Raw genomic sequence first — 19,239 nt, 5'->3', positions numbered from 1 at the left:
TACGTAGGATTTTTTCGATCGGTTAACAACTTTTTTTTTATAAATATTTATTCACTGAATCTTTTGGGTGAAAATAAAATTTTTCTTTACATGTTCGCCATTTCTACAAAAATGAATTTTTTAACATATGCCTACGTACTTCTCTAGCAAATTTAATGTAGATTATAAAAATATTTTGCTTTTTGTTCTTAGTGAAAGTGTACAACACTTCTGCTGCAAGCCGTAGAGGCCTATGAAAAAAAAATCGTTTTATATGCAGAACTCCAGCGTCGCCATTTTTAAATAAAATCAGAAAAAAAATTTTTTTATATTCCTTACGTAACACTAAAGTCTAAAAGCCTATAAACCGCATTTCCATATGTTTTCTTATTTAGCTGCAAAAAATTCCCAAAGTTACCCTATATTCTCAGGCGTTCACCTAGATATTACCCATTAAGCACAGCGTACAAGATGCTAAATGAGAGGATAAGAAACAATATAGAAGCAAAGAGAATACTTCCGGAAACACAAGCAGGATTCAGACAACATAGAGGAACGTTGGACAACGCGAATATACTACAACATGTAATAGAAAGAGAGACGCAAAAACACGAGGGAAAGGTATACGCGTTGTTCGTGGATTTAAAGGCAGCATTCGACACAGTCAGACGGGAGAAATTATGGAGGGATATGGAGATAGAGAGAGTGAAGGAGGTGTATGAGGAAACAAGGAATGCAATAAAAGTAAATGAGGAAGAGTCGAAAGAGTTCTGGACAGGTATCGGGCTAAGACAAGGATGTCCGCTTAGCCCGACACTGTTTACAATATTCATTGCGGAAATGGAAGAGGAATTAGGAAAGGGGCAGATAGGAGGGGGGGTAGTAGTGGGGAAAGAAAGATTTTTCTCCCTGGCATATGCAGACGACGTTGTCTTGTTGGCAACCAGGGAAGAGGAATTAAGGAGAATGGTGAAAAGGCTAGAAAGATATCTGGACAAGAAAGGTTTGACACTAAACACCGACAAGTCAAAGATAATGGTATTTGGAAAGGGGAGGAACAAAACAAAGAAACAAGAATGGAAGTGGAAGAAAAAGGAGCCAGAGGTAGTGAAAGAATTTACTTATCTGGGCATCTTGTTCCAAAGGAATGGGAATATAATAAAACATATTGAAGAAAGAGTAAGAAGGGCAAACGTGGTACTGAATCAAGTATGGGGTATAGGGGAACGGAAATTTAAAGCAGATTTCAGGATGAGAATGTTCCTGTGAGACAGCCTCGGTTTGGGAGTGCTATTATACGGTGTGGAATTGTGGGGATACAAGGAGAGAGGAGAAGTAGAACACCTACAGTTAAAGTACATTAAATGGACACTCGGATTGGACATAAGAACTCCAGACAATATAGTGCTAGAGGAGACTAAGAGGGAGAAGATAAGGGTGAGAGCAGGGCGGAGGGCGTTGAGTTTTGAGGAAGGAATAAGAGAGGGAATAGGGAGGCAGTTATTGAGGGAATGTCTGAGGGAAAAACAGGAGGGGAGACAGAAGAGAAGAAGTATGGAGGAGAGGGAGGGGTACCTGACAAGGAATGGATGGAGTGGATTAGGATTGGAAATAGAAAGAAGACAAGGAAGAGAAAGCAAGGAAATGATAGAAAATTTAAAGAGGCGGGACATAGAACGCCAAGGACAGGCACAGTATGAGAAGATACAGAGGTCGCGGTACAACGAAAGGTACAAATGGATAGCGACAGTAGGGATACCGGAATATCTGAGCAAGTCAGGAAACGGCGAAAGCCAACAACTGATAGCACAAGCAAGATGCGGAAGTTTAGAAAGGTGGAATAGGTACTGGGAAGAAGAAGAAAGGAGAAAGTGCGATATATGTGAAGAGGCACCTGGAACGATGGAGCACCTCACGAGAGAGTGTAGGAAAGTGAATAGTGAGATTAGCATAGAGGAGGTGTTGAGTGGAAGAAAAGATGAGAAGGCAGAAAAGTGGTTGAGTACGATAAAGATAGAACGACAAATAGAGAGAAAAAAACAGGCAATAGAAAAGAACAAAACCAAAGATTAAGGCTGAAATTAAATTAAATTAAATTAGTTAAATTAGTTAAAAGAAAAAAGAATGAATGAATGAGCGGGAAGAATGAATGAAATAAGAGAAGCAAATGTAAACCAAGTCCACATTTCTTGGCTGTGGAGCCGAAAATAAAGATTTATGTATATAGTTATGAATCAAGCGAGATCAAGCGGCCATTCTTGTTTTAACATGATCTTTGAAGGTTCCTGAAGAAGGGCACGTTGCCCTTTTTTACGATATTTTGCGATATTTTGAGTTATCGTTATTTCTTTGCCGTCTGCACCGAGTATGCGGTGGCACCTGAATGGCATAGAATCGGAATATCGTGTTTTGTTTGACTAGTGTGCCTAATTTTATACCTAAATAGCCCTGTTTATTTAATAGGTTGTACATTTACAACATAGAATTAGAAATACGAAACAGGCAGAACACATTAATTTTCATGTATTCAACGACAACTTAATAAATATTAAGGGACAACTAAAATAAGAAGTATTTTATACTTTTATACCCAATATTTAACGTTAAATAAGTACATTAACATTTTAAAGTCATATTATGACAATTTAGTACGATAAATTACTTGACTTTTTTGATTACTTGACTTGAATTTACCTGACTTTTGGCCAGGATTTCGACGAATTCAGCCACTCTTGTTCATTATCTTATTGACAATTTGAAAGAATCTTGTTAGGTCTTCCACATGGAGTTCGTGAAGCCTGGTTATACATATAGCAAATAAATAAATAATTACTTACCGATACAAGATGAATGTATTATACAAAAGTCCAAGTACTTCTCTGTTGCAGTTCGGTTTTCAACATTACGCTTCCTTTTTGGTAATTGACTTCTCCGCGGTAGTTAGAGCACGACTGGCCTGTAAAGAAACAAAAGCACATCCATGCATTGGTTTGCCGTTGCCTGACACGTCGAAAAGCCCACATCAGGACATACAGTATGTTCGTTTTATCTAGAAACGCGTAAATACTGTGGAACCTCTACAAGACGAAAATTTTCTTCATTCCCTTTCGCTCCGTTGTAAAAACTCTACAACTCGAAATAAAACTTCCCTTTAACTCGAATTAGTTGTCACATGTTTAATATGTATGTATTTTACCTCTACAACTCGAATTCAATAGGATCAATAGGATCAACAGTTCTACGATCGACAATCGTTTATTTCTTTATACAGATGAACAGTGCGTGCGTTTGTATCACAAAAGCAGTTTGCTGTGAAAGATTGAAGGAATAAGTTAAAGCGGCAGTGTTGTGGTTTGGGGTTGCATTAATTATTATGGTACTGAAAAATTAGTATTTATTACTGAAATTATAAATAAAATGATATATTTAGACATATTAAAAAATAATTTAAAAGAGACTGCTGAAAAAATGGAAATTTTGAATATGTTTCAGTTTTATCAAGATAATGACCCCAAACATAAATCAAAAATCATTCAAGAATGGTTATTGTATAATTGCTTAAAAGTTATAAATACACCACCTCAGTCACCGGACTTAAATCTGATCGAGATGGTGTGGGATAGACTTGACAATAAAATAAGAAAACATTCAATTACTAACAAAACAGATTTGCAAAATGAACTGGTAGAAGAATGGTACGGATCAATGGATGTGTCAATTATCCTTGGAGTTAATTGCAACAGCAATTTACCTATCATAGAAGGAAAACTTTAAAAAACAAAAGGAATATCAAAAGCATTTCAAGGTTTTGGTAAAAATAAAACATTCACAAGTCTAATTTCCAATATGGAAAAAAGGAAAAAGGTAAGGCTAGATCTTTCCTGTCTTCCTGGCTCCTCTGAAGCTGGTCTATCTCTAGACGCAAATGAATCGGAAGACAGTAACTTCACGCCCCCTTCTTCCTCTACCTACCATGAAATGAAAATGGAAGCCCATCTCCAAGTCCCTAAGTAGCAAACCATTTTTCTTTGCAAAGCATTTGACCTTGAGTCGTAATTAGAGACTTACACCACTCCATACTTCATGATATTATCAGAAAAGAACTAGAAAACCTTAAATATGATGTACTTAACATCATAAACTTAAAGAATTTCATATAGTGGTAATCCATTACCCATACATACAATTGAATTAATGCCAAAGAAAAACAACAAAGATATATTTCAAGTTGAGAAACTTGCATATACTATAGTTCAAATTGAACAATAGAGAAACATGAGAGATATACCACAATGTCAAAAACAATGCCAATTGTCCCAAACTTGGGTATACCAAAAACTACTGTAATAGAGACGCGATATGTGTCAAATGTGCTCAATCACACCTCTCACACCTTTACCCAAAAAGCAAAAATATAGAGTAATATAATTTACATTAACTGTAATGCAAAACACTCAGCTAATTACAAAGGGTGCAAGATTAAAAAAGATATACAAGAAAAGTTATTCCCTAAGATAAGGCACAGAAACATAATGAAGACAGAAGGACTAAAGTGAAACCAACAGAATAGACAGGAAATATCAATAAATATGTCAGAGAACCAACAAGCCAGAAAAATACCAAGATACACTACAGAAAATTTAACTTATGCACAAGCAACTGCAAACCATAAAACACAAAGAAATGAAGATCAAATCAATAGACCAACAAATACAACAGTCAGTAAAGATAATGAATATTGTAGCCAAGTTAGTCACCTTAATTGAAAGAAATCTCTTATGAAAGTCATGATGTGGAACTACAATGAACCACAACGAAGAGCCATTAGGCTACAAGAATTTCTAACCTGTAATGATATAGACCTATGCCTACTACAGGAAACTAATAAAACTAAAAAAACTACTACAAAATTCACTCATATCACTACTACTCTGAAGAAAGTGAAATATCTAGGATTGATACTGGATAGAAACCTTACTTGGAGTAAGCACATAAAAGAAATCAAAAAGAAAATGCAACAAATAACAAAAACCTGTTATTGGTTAATAAGGAGAGAATACCACTATGGACAACAGCGTCAAAAACTAACAATAAGAAAATAAAAACTGAGCAAGCAACAATCCTACGACTCATAAGAAAAGCCACTTGGTATGTTACAAACGATGACAGGAAATTTAGTGCTGCAGGGCAAATTATAACCGAATGTAGACCCAGACAAAACCCAGAAAATGTAAATATATTAGTATTTTTAAATAGAAATACACACATGTATTTTATTCTTAACACAGAATAATAGCGTGTAACATTCAAAATGTACTGTATACCATCACTTTCAATAACCGACAATAACTATCGATAACTGTCGATGGTCCAGTTGTCGAAAACTATCGATAGTGTCGACTATCGATATTTCTCCACCACTACTATATATAGTATAATGTCGTTATACGTCATTACGTTGTGATATACCGTGCGAGTGTGAACAGTGTGGATTCGTGAGAGTGGAAATGTATGAATGCACCATAATGTACAAATAGTTTCTAATACCAAATCAGCAAAACGCAGCTATAATTGGAAATAAAATTTAAAAAAAACAGATACAGGATAGACCTAACGTCTTATGGGCTTTGTGTCTGAAAGACCTTTGCCATTTTCGTGTCGCTACCAACGTTACCGATTCAGTATAGAACAAGATTACAACATTAGTAATGGTTGGAATTGAAATTAAACGTAACTATGAAATTACAAATAAGAAAGTAAAGTAATTGTTTATTAGTAGATGATTCATCTCATGCGCATATTCTATTGTTGTCAAAAGATCTTCAGCATACTATACTTCACATACACAAGTTCTTTAATGCGACTCAATAAAAAAAAATCCAATGGAGTGAGGTCCGATGATCTTCGCGTATGCGAAGAATTTTCAAACTTAAACAAAATTCGTTAATCTATATTTTAAATTTATTTTTTCATAAGGAATGCACCCATACCAAATTGTACTACCCATATCGAAACACCCTGTATAAGCTTAGACTCTGTTTAAAATTCTTGTTAATATTATATTATTTAATTAGAATAGTTTATAGACTTTTAATTGTTTTTACGTGTCGTAAATGAATATTACATTCTTAGCTTAGATTATAAGTACTTAGATGTATGTACATATTCACATTATTAGAGTTTGGAACGGCTATTTCCATAGGAAATATCTTTGTGGTGTAAGAGAGGTGTTATGTGGCTCCTCGTAGTGTACATCCTAAACGCGCCAAATTTAAATTATATAACGGTATAGCCGACGCAATGAACAAAGAAACTCGATAATATATATTGTAAATTGTCGTTGACTACTATTTGCAACTGCTTATTGTCGTAACTGCACAAAAAGCATTGTTGAGGTGTAAAACACTCGCTTTAAAAGAAATTTATATTTATAAATAAATACGAGATACTAATAAAATTGATCCTTAAATAATTTGATATAGAATTATTAATTTAATTACAGTTTATTATTTATCAAAAACATGTTAACATGGAATAATTAATATCGACAATGTTTGAACATTCATTCCTTTCTCTCCGTTCAAACAATATAGATGCGATATTTTTGAAATAAAAGAAAATTGTAAAAACATTAAAATTTCTTAAATAATTCTTAATTAACATTTAGATTTTCTTATTTATTTTAAATATAACTGCATAACTACGAGCAGAGTAACAACCTGAATAACAACCAACGTAACAATTCTATTCAAAATTCCCAATTAGCCACGCAACAATACGATTTAAGCGGTAATACAAAACAGGTTTATCGTAGATATGAGGTCCCACTATTAAATGTGAGAAGTAGGTTTCACCCATCTCGAATCTTCATTAGCTATGCTAAATTCAAAATGGCGAAGTACTGGGTGATTGTTTCATTGATGAAATAGGTTATACAATACAAGTCTAATTGTTTAAAAAAATAATAAAATAATCCAATTCGTCGGAATTACAAAAGAATATTATGATTACGTGGAAATAATTCGTGTCTGTGCGACGCGTGTTAATGTTCTGCTAATCAAAGAAAACGTGGATAATGGCTGAAAATGTTATTCAGTGCGATAACGAGTTTGTACATTCCATCAAAACACTACTCTGGGGTAATACTATAAAACAAGATGTTTTTAAACGGTGGGCTCAAGGTATGCTAATATTTCTTTATTTTTCAATATTTTATAATTAATTTTGTATTATCTAAATTTAACTAAATCTTTATTATTTCGAAGTCACAGCAACGATAATTGATTACTTATCGATTAAATTAATTTCAATTATTATTAATAAAAAGATAGACGGTACGAAAATTTATTATTTAATATGATACTTGCTTATAAAAAATATATTTAAATAATACTGAATCAGTATATTGTATATTTTATATTCTTTAAAACGTCTAAATACATCTTCACCATGTTTTAATATAGCCAGATTTATACATTTTTTATGCTTAATATTTTTGGTAGTAATTAATATGGTAAATATGTATTAATATATCAAATACTTAATTTGGTAGCTTGTAAATTTGTATTGGTTTCTTTATTAATTTGTTTATTTCTAATAATATATTAAACAAGAATCTTCCTAAAGTATAACTTTCACTAATTCCATAGTAAATGTAATTGTAAATTTGTGTAGAAAGTAAGCATGTTCATTGATAATATCTTAATCAATACAATTAACTATAATATATTTTTTGAATAAATAATTGGTATTCTTTTAGCATTTATTCTAATTTATAAGTGAACTATGTCTTTAGAGTTTTTAAACCATTACTAATCCAATGCTTGTTTAATATTACATGATATCAATGCTTAAATTATTTTCTACTATAATTTTCAATTTTTGAAAATCATGTTATGAAATGTAAATATGTACCATCAACGTAAGATACTATGACAAGGTATATTTACTAAAGAAAATTTTTGCATTTATAACAATTCATAATATGACAAAAATATTTGAAAATGTTTATCATCAATTTTCAGACTAACAAACTACTATTGCAAAAAGAGAAATTGTTAAATATTTGTTATACTATAAAGTCATTAAAGCATTATTACATACTTTTATATATGCGTAATATGATAATAATATTAATACTTCATTTTTTTATAAAATAAAGATATATTACAATTATGAAACTGTTTAGCATTATAAAATTTTGTTTAACAAACAAGAAACCCTTAAATTTTTTAAATTATTATATATGTTCCATATACTTTTTTCATTTCTTTCGTTTCATTTCTATTGTTAATAGGCTATAGTAATTTGTTTTCAACTTTCTTGAACACATTATAAATTAATAAGTGATTAGTTTTACACAAACATGTCGATTTTTTTAGACTTGACTTTTACAATTAATTTTCAGATGTTGCATCTAAATGCATTCTTACAAATCTATGCTGTAATGAATTATCTGAATAAATAAAATAATTTATGTAGATTAAATATACTGCTAAATAGAATTTACTCAGATAATTGCTTTAGACATACATTTAAACATCAATTTGAATATTACCTAATTTTAATTTGATGTATACAATACTTGATGCAAAATATGTTCTGTATATGAACTCTTTAATTGAAGTTTTGACACTTCAAATTTGTAATAATAACAAAAATGTTATAAACATTTAAAAATAATGAATCTGAAGTAATCATTGTTTGTATAATGTAACAATAGTAATACTAGTTGGTGATTATAGTAATAATAACAATAACCTGTAGAACAAAAAAATCAAATCAAAGTGCTTTAATACCATATACAGGGTGTTCTAGTGTTTTAGTGTAAAGAAAAAATGTTATATAAACATAAGTTGTTTGAAGTTTTATTAAAAATTATAACAGAAATATGAAATACGAAGGGAATAGTAATGAACTTGTAGTTATTGTTATACAAGAATGGCACTGGCAGATGTTACATTCAACACCTTTAACAACCTCTGATAGTAAGTACAGCTTGAATAAACAAGTTAGATTTAAATATTATTGATCTATTTTTACTTTATATAGTTGTAATCACAAGTCCAGTGCTATACTCTTCATATTTTATATTTTTGTTATAACTTTTTAATTAGAGCTTCAAACGGCCTATGTTTATATAACATGTTTTTTATGTGCACCCATAGAATATACTGACAAAGTTTGGCTGGAAGAAAACTGGAACAACCTGCATAAAAGACAAAATATTTTTGGTGCTTATATAATTAGGACATTTAGAATAAGACATTTAATATACTTTAATATACTAATTTTATTATTAAAATTTCTATTAATATTTGAAATGTCTATAAATATAAATAAATTAAATTGCTTAATATAACATGAAAAATGATTCCATATATGCACTTTGTATTGAAATTGATATTTACAGATTCTGTACTAATTTATTCTTTTTTATGTACATTTTATCTGATTATTTATTTATATCAAGCAGGTTATTTAATATTAATAAATATATATATCTGGAACATACTTATTATTGCCTCCCAGAAAATGGTAATTGAAGAAAATGAAAGTAAAAAGGTCATATAAACATGATAAAAACACATATTCAAATGAAGTAAATATTAATAATCATTAAAACTGCTCAGATTGTAAAGTTATACTAAATATGTAAAAAACCTATTATTTTCATCTGTAAAAATATCAGTTTATTGTAACGTTATTCGTTCGAAAATGTATGAAAAATGGGCAGTTTTATGAATTTTTTTCTTCTACACTAACAAATCTACATCATTTTTTTTCACGTTGTTACATTAAACAATAAGAAATATTTACTGAAATAGATGCATTAATGTATGGTCACTTCCAAAAATTCCTCCTTCACGGTTGACAAGATTATGTTCGTTGTAATTATCAAAAATAAAAATAATTACTATTTTCAATTAATCATTGATTTAAAATCGAAAATAAAAGAAAATTAAAAGAAATATTTCATTTTAAACAAAATTTTAATAGTTCAATTTGTTGTAAGACATAGAAAGAAATCATGTCAACCAGTTTGAAAAACGTAGTTTCGGGAAAAACGCGTTTAAAGTTTTTCGTGCCATTTATTTACCTGCACGCTTGACTTCAAATCCGTGTAATTTTATTTGGAATTTCTCAAAAATTCTTTTAGCAGAATACTCTAGAACCTTCACACTAACAGAAAATAGAAAAAGAAGAAAATAAATTTCTTCAACAGTTATATGCATGTCAAGTGCTACTACATACCATAATTTTGCATATAAATTATTTAATTTTGTATTGGACCACAGTATAAAAAGTTTTATAACTTGATATTACATAAACATGATGAATAATATTTTTCCTTACTGCCTATTGCTATTCAGTTTTTTCCGAAACACTAAGAACATTATAAAGTATGTCCGGTTTATCTCAGAACACGGAAGTATCTCGAAAATTACGAATGATACAAAAAGTATTTCGAATGAAAGTTGTAGGGTATAGAGGGCGACACATTGTTCTGGTATTTTTCTAACCTAGCAATAACGATGGAAAGCTCTGTTAAGGTAATGTTTAAGTTTTTAATGAAAACATATATTTTTAATTATGTATTCTTATAACTGACGTCGAAACGTTTTCAAAACACTGCATATTTGTTGTTTTTACGTAAATTATTATGGAGATATCAGCTTCCAAGTTTTACATGTCGTCAGCATTAGCGTTACCCGATGTACAACACGGGGAGATTACTCGGTCGGACAATGTTATGGAAACATTGGAAAACTACAACTTTATATTCCGGCAATGCCATACCAGTACATAGTAGCATTATGAAAAACATCTTTATCTGTTCCCGCAGTGTACATCGGGTAACGCTAATGCCGGCGGCATGTAAAACTTGGAAGCTGATATCTCAATAATAATTTACGCAAAAACCATAAGTATGCAGTGTTTTGGAAACGTGTCGATGTCAGCTATAGGAATACATAATCAAATATATACATTCCCATTTAAAAACCTATACATGACCTTTACAGAGCTTTTCAAGATCATTGCAAGGTTAAAAGAATACCAGAACAATATGTCGCCCTCTATACCCTACAACTTTCATCTGAAATATTTTTTGTATCATTCGTAGTTTTCAAGATACTTCCGTGTTCCGAGATAAACCGGTCATACTATGTAAAAGTGCTTACAATGTTATGCCAGGTCCACACTGGTGTTCGCGAACAGTTCACGAACAGATCGCGAACCATCATGTTCACCGGCAGTGTAGACATTTTCGTGAGTAGTGGACTCATTAGCGAGCAACAGTGTGGATGCGATGCTGCTTCTGTTCGCGCGAACAGTTCTGACCAGTGTGGACTCGGCATTACAAACATTTAAGCAATGCTATACAGTGGAGGGGCTCCTTACATGGTCACTTTCCTTCTAAACTGTTTTGTTTTTCTGTTCATATCTCCTTTAAATTAACACAGCATCATTATTTCATGTTTTGTTTTCCTTTCGTTAGGGTTCTATTTCAGCCCAGATGAACCTACAGCGTTGATACAAGCAGAAGGTGGTCCGTGTGCAGTAATAGCTCCTGTTCAAGCTTTTATCTTAAAAGAATTACTTTCTGAAATCGACATTTCAACATGGAAAAGTATAAATTTGGATACATGTTACCAGCTATTAGTACGAGCTTCAATAGAAATTTTAAAGCAAGCTGCAGGGGAGAAAGTTTCGAAGTTCTGTATTGTGTTTATGGATTGTAAATTATCGAATGAAGAAAATAGAAAAAAATGGAAGGAAAGCGTATCAGAAGAGGCAAATCGCGAAGAAGAGATAAGCGCAGAAGATAATGGGGATCAGGAAAAGAGTAAAGAAACATTACTTTCGGAAGTGAATCACGAATGCAAAAGCATTGATTCTGATTTTTTCCATTCTCAATTGAGGTAAGGAAAATTGTTGTGAACAATGATAATAATTCGTATCTTTTACATAACATTGACAAGTAATTTAAAAGTACATATATTTGTTTTTGGAGTTATTTGTTCTAGTATTATATTAACTTTTAGATAACATGTTTTTGTCTGATTAGTTATTAATGTTGAAAGTTGATGGCGGCAAGTATGTTTGTTCATCACTTGTACTGTACAATATATTGTGTACAAATATACTATTTTTATTTGTTTAGACTGTGCACTTGAGTTAACAATATGGGTAAAATAAAATTCTGTAATTTTTTAGAGTCATTCGTTTCACTTTAGTATTTTATATTTCTTATAATGCATTTCATTATATTCTCTTAATGGCAATTGATGCATTGTAAATCCATATGTAGAAATAGAAACAGTTAAAAGAGCCCAGAATTTAGTTTGGTTTTCTCAAACAAAAAAGACTTTGTGTAACGTTCTGCAAAAAAAACAAAATAGACAATATTTGTTAGCATTATCGTGACTATGAACGCAATTTATGAGTATCTGTAAGTGTTCCAAACAATCGTTTGCAAATCCATATACAATCATGATAAAAAATCTACCGAAGCCAAAAAGCAAAGCATTATTACTAATTCGATATCAACAAGTATAGTAGACTCACTTTTAACCGGTTCCTACAGGATCGGACCTCTGGCCGTATAAACGAATGGCCGGTAAATCCAGAAATATATACCAAATATTATTTATATCATTTACATATAAAAGGTACTATATTATCATACAGCGTGTCCGGTTTATCTGGAAATATGTATGTAATATCTCGAAAACTATGAGTCATACGGAAAAATGTTTCAAACAAATGTTGTACAATGACAAGGGGGACATATGATATCGATATTTATTTTACCTTGCAATGACGTGGAAAAGCCCTGTAAAAGTCACATTTATATTTTTTGAATCGGAACATATTGCTTTATTGCATATTCCTTGTAGCCAACATCGAAACGTTTTCAAAGCGCTACTAACTTGTAGTATCTTTCGCATAAACTTATTTACCTAAGATTAATTTAACGGGTAACTGTGCAATCAAGAATTCATTATTCGGAACCACGACGCGCACAACGCAATAGCACTACGCTGTGCAAGTTACTTACGCACATCAGGAAACGCTAATGCCACCGGCATATCAAATTCTGAAACTTAATGTCTCAATAGTAATGAAGAGATGAAAGAAACTGTTAGAAGGATCGGCGGAAAAGTAAAGGTTGAGGGAGTTGTTTCTGTTCTGGACCTTCCTAATAGACTCGTCACAGTAAGGCTTCCTGGAAGGCCCGTGTCTTAGCACTGAAAAGACTGAGGTCAGAAGTTATATATAGATACATATACAAACGGGAGCCTTTATGAGGACTAGCGAGAACTTGTGGTTAGTCCGTCCCTCTGGTGGCATAGCATAGGAGGGTTGCTGCAGTAGTTTAAGTAGTACTATAGTACAGTAAATTCTCCACAAGTGTCAGTCATTTTGGATTCTACAAATGTCAGTATAGATGGGTCCTACGCCTAAGTCTGCGTCATTGCTGCGCCTATGTTATCTCGCTCGCTGTCAGTCAGTACACCACTCGGTTTCTTTTACGAGATTTCACGGCTCGACAATTCATAATAGAAAAATATAATTTCTTTAATTTTACTTTTTTTCATCTGAAATTTTTTTTAACATGTTGGTGAGATTTTTCTGATGAAAATGATATCAAACACGACATAATTTGAACAACATTTACTTATTCACTGTCACGCCAGACAGTGAACGTGTTAATAAGTAAATGGTGTTCAAATTATGTCATGTTTGATGTCATATTCATCAGAAAAATCTCATCAATATGTTAAGAAAAATTTCGGGATAGAAAAACGTAAAATTAAAAAAGTTAGTATATAAATCGCTTGGTTACCTCGACTCACATTTCATCCTTATCTTTTATTCGCCGTCCTTGTCTACGTTCGGCAAACTACAAAGGCGGGTGCGAGGCTCGAAAACGTAGTCCCTGACTCTACAAGTGTCAGGTTTAGCTTCCTTGCGGACTGACACTTGTGGAGAATTTACTGTATTTGGTTCCACGCCTATTGTTTACATCGTTGAAAAGCGTACGAGCAGAAGAGTCCAACATGGATGGTCATTACTACCGCAAATGTTCCATTCGGAACATATAAGTGAAGGATACGGATAAGTATAAGTAATACGGTGAAGAAAATACATTCTTTTTGCAAAAAGATCATTTTACTTACAAGTACATTTGTCATTACGTGTATTTAGGCGTGAATTGAGACTTTATACAACTAATCATGTGCTCGAAATATTACTGTAGTATTGGTGTGCATAAGATTACGTTATTAAATTAGGTTTGTCAGATTTACACATTTTAATCCATATTTTCTGAATGGAACATTTGCGGTAGCAATGGTCACCCATGTTAGACTCCTCTACTTATACGTTTTCCAACGATGTATCATACAACCCAATAGGCGTGGGTGTAAATACTATAGTGCAGCCGTAGTTTATACGAAAGATATAAGTTGGTAATGTTTTGAAAACGATTCGATGTCGGCTGCAAGTATATGCAATAAAAAAATATAGTTCTTATTTAAAAATATAAACGTGACCTTTACAGGGCCTTTCGTGGTCATTGCAAGATAAAATAAATATCGGTATCATATGTCTCCCTTGATATCGTACAACATTTGTTTGAAACATTTTTCTGTATCATCCATAGTTTTCGAGATATTTACATATTTACAGATAAAACGGGCACACTGTATATTATATGTTTATGTGAACTCAACCAAAAATAGTTAAAAAATTATAGGATCATTACAATGTACAATATTCGTTTCTAGAATCTTTTGCCACGTTACATGACAGAATATTAAGTTACGGATAAAACCTTAAAAAGTGATAAAAAAGATTAGATTACAATATTCGACTACAAAAACAAAACTCTTCAGTTAAACTCTTTACACTTTTAGCTTTTTTCTTTTATTTTATTTCAAAATTAAGTCCGAAGAATGTACTCATTCGTTCGATTGAAGTTCCCTTCATGATAAATGCTACGAACCACGAATGAGTTACAGTACATACGTAACACGGAATATGTCAATTGTTTTCCTCTTGGAACTCCTAACGTAAATGTGGCCGGTTAAAGCGGAGACCGATTAAAGCGTGACTGGATAAGAGGGAGTCTACTGTATACAGAATGGGTGACCTTGCATCAGCTTGCTCACCTTGTGTTATCTTGTATTAATTATAAATAATATTCTCATTTGTAAAAGTGAAGATACTAAACATTTTCTGCATAAATTTATTCATACAAGATAAGCACATAACTATATCATCTGAAATTTGTTCTAACAAGAAATACTGTTTTTCAGGTTATTCATAACCAATACATCTGAGCATGTAGAAGAATTCTTTTCAGAACGATTGGAGATGTTAAAAGATCGATATGGCGTTTTATTGCTTCTTTATAGCGTAATTGTTACAAAAGGTGTCACTGAAATCCGTTCTGAAATGTCGGATCCTTTGGAATCAATGATTGATTCTACATATGGTTATGGAAATCAAAGTCTTATAAACTTGATGCTTACTGGAAGAGCAGTCAGCCATGTATGGGATCATGATCAAGATATTGGAGGCCTCAGTAAGATATTTATTACATTTTATATAGTTTAAGTAGCAAATTAGATCAAATAATGCTGATAAAAATGTTGATTTAATGATGAAGTATGCTTTTACAATATTAAGACTATATATGAAAGATATTTAAATCTAAACACTTTTTTTCAATTTAATTAATTTTCTTATTTAAATAAAACATGTAATTAAAATTATTAAGTGTTGATTTCCATGATAAGTAAGGATAGGTTATAATATAATGGACCCCTTTATGGTGAGTTTAAGGGGGTACACCTGTCAGATGATTTCAAAAAATCGCTTTCTTTGGAAATTTTTTTATAGGTAATTATTGAGTGAAAAGTTTCAGTTTTTTTGGTGGACAAATATATAACTTCCGCCTTACTTCCGCTTCTATTTTCAAATTTTTTCGAATCAAAAATGCTACAAAATGGCGAAGTTATTTGCTAACTCTGAAGCCGCGTATGTTGGAACATTGATAGTTGGCCGCCATCGCCGCCAAGGACTGGAATGTCCAAATTAAAATTCTTATTAATTTATAAATAAAAATGTATTACCTACAATATAGCGTAGGATTTTAATAATTATAGAAATGGCGACACTTTAAAGAGGACAAATCTCTTTTTACTAAAACTCATCAACTTTAAACGGTTCTAAAAAATTAAATAATAGAGATATCGAAAAAATTTTTTCTTTATAGAGAATATTCCCTCAAAATTTGAACGAAATCGGATATGTACTTCCGAAGATTTTGTGTCGGCCAGTTTAAAAAACAGCTTCGAGGAAAACGTAAAAGAAGTTTTAAGATAAAATTCTTTTCTGATACGTCAAGGTTTTTTATATTTTATCTTTAATCTGCTATTCCAAGTTCATATAACAATCCTTCCATAGGCATAAGAAGAACTGTCGGCAGTGTCCTACTTTGTTTTTTTAAGTGATTTTCATGTTCTTTTACTCTTCTCTTCCGCCTTTTTTTCACAGTTTCTTATTCGTTGTTCGTCCATTATTTTAAAAAATGCATCGTTTGCATCATTTTTAAAATATTATTTCCCTCCTTAAGCTGTCAACAATGTCAACAGTTTTCGTTCCGCAAAACAAACCTAATATATCGTCAATTCATTTATCAACTTATCTGTTAGTTTTTCCTTATTTCTTTTTTTATCACATCACATGTGATAAGAAAACCTTAAATGACACATTCGTAAGCAACAAAATATTGCTCTAATACAATATGTCCGTTTCACCTGATCTGCGAGGCCTTCCGCATGATACAATCCGTTTCCGTATCCATTGCCATAACTTCGTCAAAACTTCGAATTTTAAAATATCGCTTTGACAAGACATTCTACACACATGAAACTTTTAGAAAATTTAAAGAAAAATCGATTTTTTGAAACTGTCTGACATGTGTAAACCCTTAAAGCCTTAAAGTGAATTTAATTTAATATAAAAATATAATATATGATACCATAGTCTGAAATGTGCAACACCAGGATTCTTCTAAAACACCTCTAATACTGACCCATTCTAAATTTCATTCAAAAAGAATTTTAATCTCTGCTTGATGGTATTATTTTTCTTTATTTCATTTTTTTTTTTTTTTTTTTTTTTTTTTTTTTTTTTTTTTTTGTTTTAATCTAGAAGGATGGCCCTATTGTAATAATATTTTTGTTGTTTGAAAAATTGAATTTATAGTACTGTAAATCATAAACAAATTCTTATTTTGTAAATTTCTCTGTGATGGGCTAGAGGTATTCAAATTAAAAAAAAAAATATGGTCACTCCTTGAAATTCCACCTACAAAATGAGCCCTTCTGCAGGATGGAGTCTTTAAAATTAGCGTCACAAGGAGCTGGAAAAGGACTGATGATTGAAAATAAAAAATTCAGAGTTTTCTGTTCTTTATGAAATTACGCTATGGATGAACCTAAATATGCAAAAAAAGATGCAAAATAAAATGGCGACACGTTGAAAAAAAAGTGGCAATTTTGACGAAAAATTTTCATCTTCATCATGCAATGAAAGTAATTAAAATTAATAATATCATTAAAAATGTAGGTTCATCCCGAGCGGAACATATTAATCTACATATTCGCACAGGGACAAGTCAATTGATTGAATGTCTTTTGAGTTATGCTTCACGCTAATTTGAAGAAAATCGTTTCGAAAAAAACGTATTTAAAGTTTTAGGTATTAACAAGTAAGAATTTTTAGAAACTGTTTCAGGAACTGTTTTAGGAACTGTTCTGTTTCCTCGAAAAATTCTTATTGTTCAAATTGTTAATGTCTGATCCTCCTTAGTTATATTTAAACTACGACGTTCCTGTCTTTCCAGCCGCTCCGCGTCGTAAGTGTCGATGAAAAAGATGTATTGCTCCCCAATATATGTGTATTGAGTTTCAATTTCGCCATTTCTTCAGCGGAGTTAACATTTCTCCTTATTGTTAAGTCGTAATAATTTGTCAGTTTTTTATAAAAACATATATTAATTCACCTTTACTCCAAAGTTTTTTTTTTGCTTATGTTTTTGTTTTACATTCCGAAGTACTTCGAGTTTTTCAACGTGACCAACACACTCACTTTTCACACTTGAAAATCGGCATTACAAGGATTCACAACAAATTGCCTTGTAGCTATGAAATCTGTTGTAGTCTTATTAACACTTTCGAATTTCAGTTTACAACTTCACGGACATACATATTTTCCAGATGTATTACTATTGATTTATGCAAACAAAAAATTTTGATTTCGACCCGTTCTGCAAGTCTCCCCCCTTAAATTATTTCGTGACACATACAATATCGATAGATTTCAAGGAAATCTTCATAAAACATTTTATACAAAGGTAAAAACCTCGGGGAAAGGTGATTAAATTTATTGTACACTTTTGCTGATTGTATTTATTGTATTGTTTTTTTATCAAGGTCATTTAAAGGTTTGTATTTATGCACTGAGACTTTAGTTACTGTAACACAAAATGAAAAATAACAATAAAAGAATTAGAATACGTTTTGTTTATGAAGCATCTGTTCTTAAACTCCATCATAAACACCTACTCTATGATATGAGCAGGTGCAATCGTCTAATATTTGTGGCTACTGTTATTGAATTAATTTGTGTTATATGTAATACTATTAACGTACAAGTAATTTTTTAATTGCAGAATTACGAGGGATAGATAAACAAAATCCAGTAGGATTTCTTGCTCTTCTTGAGCATTTACGTTATTGCGAAGTGGGAACTTTTCTAAAGTCTCCATCACATCCCATTTGGGTGTTGGGTTCAGAAACTCATTTGAGTGTGCTATTCTCTACTGAAAAAAGGCTAGTCGGTCCTGAGACACCTGCAGATCAAGCAAAGAGAGTTTTTAGAAAATTCGATCCTGAAGTATACAATTTTATTTCTGCCAATTTGTTACAAGATGTTCTTGCTGAACTTGGATTGGTCACAGATGCAGATTAGTAAGTATAGTTTCAGGGATTATATTAACATTATACTTTCATATAATTTATTTGTCAATTGTCCAATGCTGATAAAACAAATTGGACTTACAAGAGAACATCCTAAAGAGTTATTTTCAAGAAAGAGATAAATTTCAAAATGATATAGATTTTTTAAATATTTGTTGTAAATAGAAATTTGAATGCTTTAATCCATAAAATAGCTTACACA

At 31.6% G+C, this 19,239-nt stretch overlaps 1 protein-coding gene across 1 annotated transcript in view; it reads left to right on the top strand.

Moving 5' to 3' along the window:
- Positions 1-6,883: 6,883 nt before the first annotated feature.
- Positions 6,884-19,239, top strand: part of LOC108577230 (protein FAM188A homolog) — a 12,971-nt gene continuing 615 nt past the window's right edge. The window contains exons 1-4 of the mRNA XM_017940362.1: positions 6,884-7,160; positions 11,480-11,903; positions 15,306-15,574; positions 18,731-19,028. Of these exons, the coding sequence (XP_017795851.1) occupies positions 7,055-7,160; positions 11,480-11,903; positions 15,306-15,574; positions 18,731-19,028 (1,097 nt within the window). The 5' untranslated portion in view covers positions 6,884-7,054. The remainder of the gene's footprint in view (positions 7,161-11,479; positions 11,904-15,305; positions 15,575-18,730; positions 19,029-19,239) is intronic.

This window comes from Habropoda laboriosa, unplaced genomic scaffold (assembly GCF_001263275.1).
Source record: "Habropoda laboriosa isolate 0110345459 unplaced genomic scaffold, ASM126327v1 scaffold700, whole genome shotgun sequence".
Lineage (NCBI taxonomy): Eukaryota > Metazoa > Arthropoda > Insecta > Hymenoptera > Apidae > Habropoda > Habropoda laboriosa.
The sequence above is the reverse complement of the archived record's forward strand: the minus strand, read 5'-3'. Positions and strand labels throughout refer to the sequence as shown.